The sequence below is a fragment of the Lactuca serriola genome, chromosome 1 (assembly GCF_051521515.1).
Source record: "Lactuca serriola cultivar US96UC23 chromosome 1, Lser_US96UC23_V15, whole genome shotgun sequence".
NCBI lineage: Eukaryota > Viridiplantae > Streptophyta > Magnoliopsida > Asterales > Asteraceae > Lactuca > Lactuca serriola.
This window is the reverse complement of record NC_136408.1, coordinates 129623979-129638901: the sequence shown is the minus strand read 5'-3', so window position 1 is coordinate 129638901 and position 14923 is coordinate 129623979. Positions and strand designations below refer to the sequence as shown.

The following is a 14923-nucleotide window of genomic DNA, read 5'->3' as shown; positions in this document are numbered from 1 at the left end:
CTGTGAGTGCATAGTTACTTTCATCTTACACATAGATATGAAGTATTTCATATGAAGTATTTTAATATAAATTACGTGCTGTGAAAGATAGGTGATGATAATTAGGTGAGGATAGATAGGTGATAATGAATCGGTGATGTATGATGAAAGATACTATAACCTTGTCCGAAAATTTGGAGATGTAGCCATCTACCAGAGTATAGATAGCGACCACGGACTATTATAGACAACCCCGTGGAAACACCAGCATGCTCATAACCTGTAGCTAATGAATTACGAGTTCAGGCGATGTTGTAACTACGTATTCATGCAATGATACCCTAACCCTTGTTCGGAACGTATTAAGGGAGTAATCCCTGAATCAATATTATCTATGCGATGTAGGCGATGATCCTTAGGGAGAGTCCTTATGAACAAACGTATAAGAAAATGCGATGTAAGGAGATGAGAGGTAAATATGATGTAGGAGACAACCCTTAGGATAAATCCTTAGGGAACGTACTTAGGAATAAAGAAGATAATGGGGATGGGTAATTGGGTTAATTGTTTGATGATTAAACGTAATAATTATATTATTGTGGGTTGAAAACCCTATGTACTCACCAGGTTTCCCAACATGACCCACTCATTTTACTTGTATCACAGGTTATGATGTGATGTTACATTACACTGAGAGATTTAGGAGATATAGATCACTAGTGTAAATGAATGTAAGTTCTGTTTATGCTTATGTTTCTGTATTGACGATGACATCCCAAATGTTTTAAAATGAATGAAAATACATTTCTTCGGAAATAATTTGATAATGAAATTATCATGTTTTTCTGGGAACAAATTCCGCAACGTTTTTCTTGAAAGAGATACTATGATTTTTATAAAGCATAAACAAAATCAGTCTTTTCTGGCCGTGAAAATGGGGATGTCACAGTTGGTATCAGAGCATTAGTTTAAGCGAACTAGGAATTTGTAGTATTTCTAGACTTAAACATAGAATGCTAAGTGATGACTGTAAGATGTGAGCACTAGCTTATTTTAGGAATTGTGCCTAAAAATGCTTGTATGTGCTAAATTTTTTGTGCCTGATATGCTGTTATTTGTTCGGATCTATGGTCTATTGTCGACCGGATCTAGAAACTTTATGTGTTCAGGTTTCTAAATGTTTAATTACAGTGTTAGAACTGGCATATAACTTTTCGGAGAGATAAGGGGATTATACGTCAATCATAGATAAAATCTTTCTTATCTTAATTCAACTCATTACACACCGACCATCTGACTGGTATATAGATCGAAATGTCAAGAACCCAAAGTGGAGTCAGGAACGTGAATGGAAATAGGACTCAACAACCCCCAGTGATTGAACAAATACCTGTTGTAGTAACCGCACCTAAGCCAATCACCATGGTCGGGGTACAAGCTATGATCTAAGTGATGTTGGATCGTCAAATGGAGGAAATAAGGCGTTTCTTCAATAAAATCGAGAGGAACTTACAATGCCTATTGAATAGCCCGAGTTGAATGATGGGCAGTCATAAGGAGGGAACTACAGTGGGACGGTTGGTCAAGACAACCCAGCGATAGTTAGACAAAACAATCAGGATGGAGGAAATGACGAACGTGGATGCAAGTACAAGGAGGTTATGGCATCCAAACCCTCGAGTCTTTCTGGAAGCCCATCACCGGTGGAAGATATGGACTGGATCTCCGAGATGGAGACAAAGTTTGAGAGTTGCAAGTGTAGCAACAAACAAAAGACCGCCCTTGTGGTCCCTCTGTTAAAGTCTGGAGTATTGAGTTGGTGGAAGCTACTAGCTAACATGATGCCCAACGGAGAAGCAAGCAAGATTTCTTGGGAAGATTTCCTAGTGCAATTAAAGATGCAGTACTGCTCTGAGCAGGATCTACTGGAGATCAACAATGAATTCCAGAATCTGAAGAAGGGGAGGATGAGTGTCACCGAGTATGCTGCAAGTTTTACGGAGAAGATGAAGCTCGTTCCTTATCTAGTTCCAACTGAGCTCTCCAAGGTCAACAAGTTTGCCTACGGATTACCAGCGGACTTTGGTCCAATGGTGAAGCAAGCAACCACTCTGAAAGTCGCCATCTGGGCTACTAAGAATGTGGAGACCCAGATAAGAGAAAAGGGTCTAGAGAGAGCTGAAGTTGGCGTGAAAAGGAAGCATGAAGGATCTTTAAGGTCCAACAAGGAGAGAAATTCCTGAAGTCTGGAGGAGGAGGAGGTGAAGCAAGATGGTCTGAGAAGTGCAAAAAGAATCACTTCGGAAGATGCGATGGAGAAGTGACGTGCTATAAGTGTAGTAAGACCGGTCACTATTCCAGAGATTGTACATTCGACAACAAGAAGTGCTATGAATGTGGAAATGATGGGCATATTTCGAAGAACTGTCCAAAGAAAAATGAAGTTGCAAGGAAAAATATGCTGCTAAATCCAAAAGCAAGAGCATTCCAAATGATCCTTGACGAAGTAGATGGCAATGCAAGGAATCATGAGTTAGGATGGGTATCCAAGGATCAAGTGTCACACCCCAAAACCGAGAACGGCGGAAACGTTATGGGGCGGAGAACTTCATGTAATGCATCACAACGATGTAAAGTAGTAAACAAGCAACAACATCATCCATTGCATTAATAGTATAATTTTAATTACAAGTGTTCTTTCATAATATACGACAATAAAATGAATAATCAGAATAAGACGAGTATGGACTACTCCGTCTTCACAAAACTTGGTCGTCGTACCTATCTATTTGTGACCTGAGAATACAAGTTATTTTGAAAGCGAGTACCAGCCAAAAAGCTGGTGAATTCATAAGTATTAATGTGTCTTTGATGTGTAAAACTTGTAATGAAAGTCTTGACATTGTTTTGAAAGAAAGCTCATATAAGTATGTAAATGCTTGTAAGTAATGGAAAGCGTTTGAATAACCCTAGAAATCCCTATGATCCCTAGAAAAGAAGTCTTCTACCAAGACCCTACTGTTTTGAAAGTAGTCTTCTACCAAGACCCGACTGTTTTGAAAGTAAGTATCTCTGTAAATGTGATTGTTTTTCCCTGTTTAACTATTAGTATAAAACTATAGTATACCTGATCGTTTACGTGTATGAGTCACAATATAAAGGTAATAAGGAAAATAGTTATCTATATCAAATATATCCTACCTCGTCGTTCATGTGAATGTGTCACAAAGTAAAGGAAGAAAATAACATAATAACTTAAGTACCATCCTTTTGCACTAGGATAACTAACAATGTTAACTTAAGACATCCGTAGATGTACATTTACCTCTGTTGCTAACAGCTGGGTGTAGGAATAGTTAGTCCCTTAAAGTATACCTATAATGGTATCAACCGTAGGCATCCGTAGATGTTCATTATCCTCTATATCCAACAGCAGGGTGTAGGAATGGTTCCTCCTGTAAAGGTACTCCTAATATAATTATTAACAGTAGGCATCCGTAGACGTTCATTATCCTCTGTATCCAACAGCATGGTGTAGGAATGGTTAGTCCCGTAAAGGTACTCCTAATATAAGTATTAATGTAAACGTACTCATGTAAGTGTACCTATGTAAATGTACTCATGTAGGTGTATCTATGTAAATGCACTCATGTAAGCATATCTATGTAAACGTACTCATGTATCATGTAATGTACTAGTATAGACTCATGAATGAACTGACTCTTGTGTGATTCCTTGTACTTGGAATGGTAAGTGGTATCTCCTAACTATACCTATAATAGTTACTAACCATGTACGTGTATAACCTGAAGTATGCCTTTACTACCCAAAGGTACTGAACTGACCGAGGGAAACTTTTATGTCTCTATATGTATACATGATATATAACTGATAGTTAAACGACCTTCGGACGAATACCCGATACCCTACCATACCACATCCCAACGGGGAAAAGGAAATAAAGCGGGTTAGCCTTCCTAAGTCCTTTAAACATTATTTATATAACTATACATATACAGACATGCAATTGACAATATAAAAGCATATAAGGTGTTTTATAAAACCTTTGAAAAAGATTAATACCTAAGAAAAGATCGACTTGATGTCAGTTTATAAAACGGTTTGAAAGTATTTGTTTGATAACAACAGTTTTAAGTATAAAGGAACCTTTGTTTGAAACACAAATGTAACAGGGTTTGAAATGAAACCTACAGTGTTTAATAAACAGTTTAATTAAGTGTTGTAAACACTTAAAAACGTTTAAGATAAATATTTGAAGAAATCTGATTGGGAAAACAGTTAACGTAAAGTAAAGCCATTTGCATGTTAATTATTAATCACATGTGATTGATATAATAACTAAACATGATTCAACTTGTATTCCCCCCATAAAGCATTTATAAACATTTGAAAACATTTAAAAGGTTAATTCAAGGGGTATGAACTCACCTGCAGTGAGCGGATCGGAAGGAAGTGTCAGACAAGTGCTTGGTGTCAAGTGAAGACTTAGACACACACAATGATCCTAATTACATATGAAGACATGTATATAAATAATCAGTGATTATAACACTAATGAAACATGTATGAACATCCTATTGCAAGGAAAACACTTTGGTCAAGTGCTAGGAGGCTATCGGGTTGCAACAAAGGAGTGCAAAGCCTCATACGGGAGTTTATGGTCCAATGACCATCTTCATTGGAGTTTACGGCCCAGGGGAGTTTACTCCTGGCCGTAAACTCTCCCTTGGTCACCAAGATGGGCTTAAAACTCTAAGGGCTTAAGTGGTTAAGTGCTCGAAAGCTTTAAACAAGTGTTTGGGTGGGTTTAAGGTCCTAAAATGGCCTTGTTTGATGTTCACAGCCCTGAGACCACTCCCCCATGAGTTTACGGTTGTAAACTCATGGTAAGGAGTACCATTTCGTGAAATTAAGTCCTTAACTCAAAGGGATAAGGTTCTATGCTAATATCCAAGGTTCACTAAAGTGTTAGGGTGTCATTTGCACCCTTAAAAGGGGTTTACGGCCCAAGAACATGCCTTGGCCGTAAACTCCTTGAATCCCATGATTTCTTATGTTTTCTAAGCTCTAAATATGATAAACATAGTGTACAATGAGTTGGATCAAGAGTACTTACAATCTACGAGCTCAAATGGTCGATTTTGGCCAAGAACACTAGTGTGTGTTCTTGGTGTTCTTGGTGAAACTTGAAGATCTACAAAATTACATGATTTCACGGATGAAATCATGTAAGATTACTAGTTCATGCAAGATATCAACTAGTTAAGACAATAAGCTTACGAGTTTTGAAGATCGCGAACGAAAATCAGGATGATACTTGAGAGGATTTGGGCCACATTGAAGGAAGGAATGAAGAAATGGCCACCTCTTCACCATATAAGCAAGGTTTTTCGGCCCACATGGAGTTTAAGGCTGTAAACTCCCATGTGTTGGCCGTGAACTCCTTGCATGAGTGTTTGAGGTCATATCTTTGAGCTAAAGCTTCAGCCGATTAACCCCGACACTTATTCCTTAAGTGTACACGACTCAGAATGCTCAAATAAACTTCTAATTGTGCTAAAGGATAACAGCAATGAGTTTGACTTTCAAAGAAGTGTTAGACTGAACTGGATGGAAATTTCAGGTTGTCACATCAAGTTATGAAGAAGCCAAGCAGATAGTATCAGGAGGTGTAGCCTACTAGAGGCATAGTATAGCTTGAACTTGAACACCTATGTAATCGTTTCAAGGAATAATATAAAACTTTATTTTTGTTATCTGATGTGTCAATTTGTTATGTAATTTTTTATGGTTAATTCGAAAACTACGAGACAATACTCGGGACGAGTAGGAGTAGGTGTGAAAGGTAGTAGATGCATATACTACCGGAAGCACAGGACTCACGCTTGGATCAGGGAAAGTCACAAGGTTACCAAGAAGCTAGTAATTGATTTTGTTTTATTCAAGTATGTTGTTACCATCGTTTCGGTAATGAGTAAGAAGATGATTGCTATTCCGACCCTAGTATTATGTCTAATTGAGTCCGACTACGATGAGTATGTTACGTGGTTCAAAGAACCAAGTTTGATGTAGCATCTGACTTAAGTCAGAAGATTGAAATAAAAGATAATCAAAGCGATCAGTAGAGGTATCGCGATAGTTCCTTGTACCTAGAAACACTACCTTTTAAGATGTGGTTAGAACATGAAGGAAGGTATAGTTTGTTCTGGAATTTAACTCTAAAAGACCTGAGTCCAAGAGATGCATCGTACGATGAGAGGTCATTAGAACATGACCCATCGGTCTATTATGATAATCGAAGGAAGAAATTATCTTAAGTTTATTAAGAAGAAGATGGAGACTCCACTAAGGATCGAGATTGTGACATGTAGGTCATAATTTGGAGACTAACATGAGATAGGGAGCAGGTGCAAGATCGAGCACCGCCTGCAGTCAGGGAGTCCAAGAGTTAGATACTCGTTCGAAGCGACATAGAAGTTAAGGTTTTTACCTAGGATGAAGAGATAATGTAAGGAGTCATTATACAACCCTATTTCGTTGATGATTTCGGGATGTAATCATCCTAAGGGGGAGATAATTGTAACGCCCGTATATCCAGCCTAGTCACTTTAGAGACAATGAGCATCAAAAATGACTTTTTGATAGAACATTATTTAGAATAAATAATCTTAACCAAGTTATAGTATAGGTCACAAAGGTTCTGTACATATAAAGAACATCGAAATCCGAGTTATAACGAAGAAGTTATGACTCGTCGAAGTTTTAAGGCAAAACCGACGCGACCCCGGGAATCGTAAAAAAGTGAATTTATGAAAAAATACTTTCTAGCATTAGCGATCTAGACGAAAGTTGTAGTATATGTTAAACTGAGAGCGTGCATCAAAAGAACGTCCAAATCTGACTTCGTATGAGGAATTTATGATTTTTCTAAGATTTAGCACAGTAGTGCACAGCCTGAAATTCGAATTTTAGATCGGTCGAGTTTCAGCCAAAATGATCTAAACGAGAAATGAAGATATCGTTAATAGGAGTTAAACAATAAAAAGACAGATGAAAACGAATTTCGTATGCGAAAGATATGGACGAAGCTTAGTCTCTACTTTTCGAGCTCGACGAATTCAAATACAGTTTTCTAAATCTGAGATACAATGAGAATTAGCCGACGGGGTCTAAATGAAAGTTGTAGTACTCGTAAATACCAACGTGTGGATATAAATAACATAGAAAACAGAGCTCGTACGCGGAAGATACGGACAAATCTTAGAGACTACTCTACGATAAAATCTTTATAAATAAAGGATGAATCCTTCATATTTTCTTCAAACCATAACCTCTCTTTCTCTCTCTAACTTCTCTCTAGCCTCCTTAAACTATTCCCAGGTCTAGGGAACCTCCCTAGCACGAGAAGGAAGCCCCCAAAGCGCCCGACGGCTCCGACAATTAAAGCTTTCGGCTCAGAAACGCTGCTCCAGCGAAGCCCGATTTTTTAATAAGAACCTGCTGTAAGTGAGCTACACCTACACTATTTCTAATATAGCTTTTATTTAAATATAGTAATGTTATTAGGACCTTATAATAATTATTTGGGATATTATTATGAGTTATATAAGTGTCGTTATAATATCTTTTTAACCACTCGCGGTACGGAGAATCTGGTTTAAAGGGCCGCATAAGGTTGTTGGATTTTAGAAGTGCTATATGTCAAAATGGTCTTGCCTTCCGGTGTTTTATGTCTGGCCCCTGTCTGTACATAGTGGTTGTAAAATATTATTTAAACGCTTATAATAATAATAATAATAATAATAATAATAATAATAATAATAATAATAATAATAATAATAATAATAATAATAATAATAATAATAACAATAATAATAATAATAATAATAATAATAATAATAATAATAATAATAATAATAACGATAACGATAACGATAAACATAACAATAGCAATAGCAATAGCAGTAGCAGTAGCAGTAGCAGTAGCACCAGCACCAGCACCAGCAACAGCAACAACAATAGCAACAGCAACAACAATAGCAATAACAATAAGTATAACAATATCAATAACAATAATGCTAAGACTAATAATTAGTCACAGTAAATACTAGACTAAAATCTAGTGGAATCATCACTTTAACAAGTGAGTGCATCGTCCCTTTCATCTTTCACATAGATATGAAGTATTTAATATAAATTATGTGCTGTGAGTGCATAGTTACTTTCATCTTACACATAGATATGAAGTATTTTATATAAATTATGTGCCATGTGTGCATATTATCTGGATACTTGTTGTCTATGTTGGATTAATGATTTTATACATGTTTTAAATGATTTAAACTATATATTTATTTTATATATACAAATATGTTAGGATAAAACATGGGTAGATGAAATAGTTGATGTGTGATGAAATAAAATGATGAGAGATAGGTGATGATAATTAGGTGAGGATAGATAGGTGATGATGAATCGATGATGAAGGATGAAAGATACTATAACCTTGTCCAGAAATTTGGAGATGTAGTCATCTACCAGAGTATAGATGGCAACCACGGACTATTATAGAGAACCCCGTGGAAACACCAGTAGGCTCATAACCTGTTGGTGATGAATTACGAGTTCAGGCGGCGTAGTAACTACATATTCATGCGATGATACCCTAACCCTTGTTGGACACGTATTGAGGGAGTAATCCCTGAATCAATAATATCTATGTGATGTAGGCGATGATCCTTAGGGAGAGTCCTTAGGAACAAACATATAAGGAAATGTGATGTAACGAAATGAGAAGTAAATATGATGTAGGAGATGACCCTTTGGATAAATCCTTAGGGAAGGTACTTAGGAATAAAGAAGATAATGGGGATGGATAATTGGGTTAATTGTTTGATGATTAAACATAATAATTATATTATTGTGGGTTGAAACCCCTATGCACTCACCAGGTATCCCAACCTGACCCACTCAGTCTACTTGTATCACAGGTGACGATGTGAAGTTACATTACACAGAGAGATTAAGGAGATATAGATCATTATAAATAAATGTAAGTGTAGTTTATGCTTATGTTTTTGTATTGACAATGACATCCCAAATGTTTTAAAAGGAATAAAAATATATTTCTTCGGAAATGATTTGATAATGAAATTATCATGTTTTTCTGAGAACAAATTCCACAAATTTTTTTATTGAAAGAGATACTCTGATTTTTATAAAGCATAAACAAAATCGGTCTTTTCTGGCCGTGAAATTGGGGATGTCACAAGTAAGAAGCTTATATACCTTTCAGAACAAATGGTTGTGTCGTTTGAGCAGTCTACTCCCATGATAGAGTTCAGTCGTCCGAACGAAAGTCGATGGCTTTGGCCTTGTAATTGGAACGTAAGGATTTCGACTTCATCATCAGTAGCGTAAGTGGATAGGAATTCTAGCGTGGACTCTTCGTAGGTCCTATCGTAGAGATTAAGAAAACCGTTCTAAGCCATACTACGGAACATGGATTCCACACCGATGTGTACCCCAAGCTTATTCATTGACTCCTCGTGGTAAACCTTAGTAGGCCGAACTAAGCGTCCGCGGAGATTTGACTGGTATATTTTGAGTTCTGCCTTTGTAAGGGAAGGACCGCTTCCCTCATTTTCACTTTTCTTCCGTTTCCCAGTGGCTTTTCGTGAAGTACCGGCTACATCTTTTTGGGGATTAGGATCAATGGTTGATCCATGAGAGCATGTACGAGCTGTAGTTTTTCCCATTTTCAAGACCTATGATATCAAAAGCAATCCACCAAAGTAATCCCTCCCTCACCACTCTTAAAATAATGCAACTATTTTCAAACCGAACACAAAAATTCCAATAAATAATTGCACGCAACTTTTGACAATTTAAAATGGTTTCAACAACACCACTCGGTTTTATTTGAAAATTCTAACAAAAAATTCGGCAGCATCTAGACAAAATGAGCATATCCTAACCAAAGTTTAAGCAATTTTCAAACAAAGTCCCAAGCAAATTAATCAATTTCAACCATTCTCAAAATAATTTTTCCAAACAAACCGGGCAATAACTATCGATCTTAGGCAATTTTCAAAGCATGGTTCGATGCAATTATCGTATTAGAACAATACAATGTAATAAAAACCAAGGCAAGAAGATACCCGATTCAATCGCTTTCGTCCCAAAAATTGAACTTGAACCCGAAATCCGCTACCATGCACCCCAAGCTTTGTAGTTGTTCCTAAGTGCCAAAATGCAAGACTTGTTCAACCAAACGATATTTTCAACTTGATTTTTACAAAAATTGCGGCGGCGGTTCGTGGTGGCTCAAAATTTCTAGCGAAATTTTTGGTTAGATATTGATGTTTTGTTAGGCGGGATTGCTAGAGGTGGCCGGAGTTGGCCAGAAAATGGTTGGAAAGTGGCGAGATGGTGGCGGTGGTCTCGCCGGATTCCGACCGGTAGAACTCCAGGAAATCAAATTTTAGTGGGAGGTGGGTGTTTGTGTTCTTGATAGTTTGAGCGAGAATAGGGGAGTTTGATAGGGTTAATTGAAGAAGATGAAGTGCTGGAAGTTTTAATCATTTGTCAAGTCATGGTCAACATAAGTCAATGTTAGTCAACTTATTAAACCACCCGGTCAACGAAAGTCAAAGCTGGTGAACAAACATAAGGCATGGTCATCGGAATCTGCGCGGGTCGCGCAAGGGTGGCACGTGGCCGCGTGCATGTCACAGTTTACATCTTTTTCTCGCGAGCTTATATCATCAATCATGTCCATCCGCGCAAGCAGCCCCCGCATGGATGCACGGCCGCGCAGTGAGGTCGTGTACAAGGGCGCGCATGGTCACACGGACGCGTGCTGGTTGCAGTTTTCGGGCTCTTTTCACTTCAATTTGATGGGATTCTTGGTTTGCATTTGAAGGCTTAAACACTTGGAAAACTTATTTTCTTCAAATATAACTTCAAAATAAACATCAAAATATCTTCAACACTCCTTTATTCGAATTCAAAGTCATGAAAGACAATGCTTTCCATAAATGCCCTTCTTTAACGTCTTTTGCGAGACGTCCTCCTTGCACACTTCAACACTTCGGGGCATCTAAATGGAAGATTTCATGAGCATTAGCATTGAAACTTTCATAGATTGGCTTCAAACGGTGACCATTAACTTTAAAAATTTGTCCCATCTTTTCGCTTTGAATCTCCACCGCCCCATGGTCAAAGGTCTTTATCACAACAAAATGCCCAATCCATATTGACCTTATCTTGCCTGGAAATAACTTTTATTGCGAATGGTAAAGTAAGACCCTATGTCCGGGCTCAAAATGCTTTCGGTTGATGGACTTGTCATGAAAAAGCTTCGTTTTCTCCTTGTAAATTCTTGAGTTTTCATAAGAGTCATTTCTCAATTCTTCTAACTCTTGAAGTTGAAGCTTCCTATGTCTTCCCGCTTCATCAACATTGAAATTGCATTGTTTGACCGCCCAAAATGCATGGTGCTCTAATTCCACAGAAAGATGACACGTCTTTCCGAAAACCAACCTAAATGAAGACATGCCTATCGGGGTCTTGTAAGTGGTCTGATAGGCCCATAAGGCATCATCAAGCCTTAAACTCCAATCTTTTCTTTTCGGGTTCACCATTTTCTCAAGAATATTCCTCACTTCACGATTTGAAACCTCCACTTGGCCATTCGTTTGAGGGTGGTAGGCGGTACAGACACGGTGGGTCACATTGTACTTTTTTAGCAAAGTCTCCATCATCTTGTTGCAGAAATGTGTCCCTCGATCACTAATCAATACCCTAGGCACACCAAACCTGACAAAAATATTAGACTTCAAAAACTCGATAACCGTTTTAGCAACATCCGATCGTGTACCTTTCGCTTCAACCCACTTAGAAACATAGTCAACTGCGAGCAAGATGTAAACGTTGCCAAACGAAATTGCAAATGGGCCCATGAAATCCATCCCCCATACGTCAAAAATTTCACAAACAAGGATGGGATTTTGTGGCATTTGGTTCTTTTGTGAAACGTTCCCCGTCCTTTGGCACCGTTCACAACTTTTGCAAAACAATTAACAATCGTGTAACATGGTTGGCCAAAATAGTCCACACTTAAGGACCTTTCTAAAGGTCCGGCTAGGTCCGAAGTGTCCCCCACAAGCAAATTCATGACAAAACTGCAAAATCGATTGATGCTCTTGTTGGGGCATACATCGCCTAATGATTTGATCGGGACAATGTTTCCACAAAAAGGGCTCATCCCCACACATAATATTTTGCATCAGTTTTCAATTTCTCTTTTTGAGCACGTATGAATGTGTCGGGATACCATTTTTGACCAAAAAGTTAACAATATCAGCATACCAAGGAATATATTGAGTAAGGGAAAAGAGATGCTCATCCGGAAACTCGTCTCTCAACGGGATAGGGGTTTCATTTGAATTGATCCGGCTTAGGTGATCGGCAACAAGATTCTCACATCCACTCTTGTCCCGGATTTCCAAATCAAATTCATGTTACAATAAAATCCACTAGATGAGTCTTGGCTTTGCATCTTTCTTCATCATCAAGTACTTGATAGCCGCGTGATCCAAATACACAATGACCTTGGTACCCAGTAGGTATTGTCTAAATTTCTCCAAGGCGAACACTATAGCCAATAGCTCCTTCTCCATAGTAAAGTAGCTACTTTGAGCATTGTCTAGTGTCCTTGATGCATAGTAGATCACATGAGAGGCTCTTCCATTCTTTTAACCCAAAACGGCGCCTATTGCATAGTTGCTTGTGTCACACATGATCTCAAAGGGGAGATCCCAATTTGGTGCTTGTATGATGGGGGCGGATGTAAGCAACTCTTTGAGCTTGTCAAAAGCTTCTTTGCACGCCTCATTGAACTCGAAATCAACATCATTTTGCAAGAGTTGGCACATTGGTCTTTTTATCTTAAATTCCTTGATGAATCTTCGGTAGAAACTTGCATGGCCCAAAAAAGAACGAACTTCCCGAGTACAAGTCGGGTAAGGTAAGCTTTGAATAACATCTATCTTGGCCTTATCTACCTCAATTCCTTTCTTTGATACAATGTGACCCAAAATAAGACCTTGACTCACCATAAAATGAAATTTTTCAAAGTTTAAAACCAAATGTGTTTCAATGCATCTTTTCAAAATTTTGGTGAGATTGGTCAAACACTCTTGAAAGGAGTTTCCATATACCGTAAAATCATCCATGAAAACTTCAATTATATTCTCGACATATTCTGAAAATATACTAACCATACATCGTTGGAAAGTAGCCGGGGCGTTACACAATCCAAATGGCATCCTCCGGTATGCAAAACTGCCAAATGGACATGTAAATGTTGTCTTTTCTTGGTCTTTCAATGCCACCAGGATTTGGTGAAAACCAGAATACCCGTCCAGACAACAATAATGAGATTTCTCAGCCAAACCTTTCTAACATTTGATCAATGAAAGGCAATGGGAAATTATCTTTTTGTGTGCTTGCATTAAGTTTTCGATAGTCAATACATACTCTCCACCTGTTTCGCACACGGGTAGAGGCCATCATACCTTTGTTGTTCTCGGCCACTGTGATCCTTGTCTTCTTTGGCACGACTTGCACCGAGCTCACCCACCTGCTATCCGAGATTGGATAGATCATTCCCGCATCAAGGAGCTTCAACATCTCTTTCTTGACGACTTCCACCATTGGCGGATTCAACCTTCTTTGCGCGTCCCGGCTCGGCTTGCATTCGTATTCCATTAAAATTTTGGGCATACAAGTGGAGGGTCTCAATCCTTTAATATTCGCGATTGTCCAACCCATTGCTTCTTTGTGTTCCTTCAACACCTTGAGGAGTTTCTCTTCTTCACATTCGGTCAAGTGAGTCGAAATGATGACCAGAATAGTTTCGTTCTTTCCCAAGTAGGCATACTTCAAGTGTTGAGGTGGGGCATTCAATTCCAATTCAGGTGGCGGAACAAGGGATGGCGACCATTTCGTGTGGGTTGGGGCAACTCAATTTGCTTGACATCAAATCTTGTAGATTTCTTCACCTCTAATTTATTAACCAATCTGTCAACCTCCGGATCCAAAGAATATAGCTTTCATTTCTCGGGATGCTTCCTACAATCAAACCCCTTGCTTAAAATCATTTCCAGCACATCACTATTAGACAACTTGAACAATTCTTGGGTTATCGAATCAACAACATCAACAAAGTACAAAGAGGAAACATCACTAGGATATATCGTGGCATCATAAATATTAAAACTTATTGTTTCACCATCAAACTCCATTGTCAAAATTCTCGCATACACATCATTCTTCGTCCTAGCCGTATTCAAAAATGGTCTTCCAAGTAAGATTAGAGCCGATTTGGAGGACACTTTTTCATCTAGATCAATCACATAAAAATCCGCCAGAAAGACCAATTGATTCACTTGCACCAAAACATCTTCCAAAACACCTCTGGGAAAGACACTCGATTTTTCCGCAAGTGAGATTACGACTCTGGTATCACTTAAAGGACCCACATTTAATGATTCACACACCGAATAGGGCATGACATTCATAGAGGCACCAAGATCAAGCATAGCACTACTAAAAGTGACATCCCTAATCTTGCAAGGAACCGTAACATTTCGGGGTCTTTGCATTTGGGTGGAAGTTTCCTTTGTAGAACCGCGGATGCATTTTCATTCATTGAGATCTTCTCATTTCCCTTCAACTTTCTCTTGTTGGTACAAAGTTCTTTTAAAAACTTTTCATATCTAGGGATTTGTTTGATTGCATCAAGTAAAGGGATGTTTACTTCCACCTTTCAGAAGGTGTCCAAAATCTTTTTCTCCTCTATGTTCTTCTTTGAAGTTGCAAGTGGGGAGGGGAACGGCGGTTAAGTGGCTATTGGAGT

The 14923-nt window shown here is 38.3% G+C and overlaps 1 protein-coding gene across 1 annotated transcript; it reads right to left on the bottom strand.

Moving 5' to 3' along the window:
• Nucleotides 1–14117: 14117 nt before the first annotated feature.
• On the bottom strand, nt 14118–14669 carry LOC145061501 (uncharacterized). The gene has a single exon (XM_079008999.1). It carries the CDS (start codon nt 14667–14669, stop codon nt 14118–14120), a length of 552 nt encoding a protein of 183 aa, XP_078865125.1.
• Nucleotides 14670–14923: the final 254 nt, after the last annotated feature.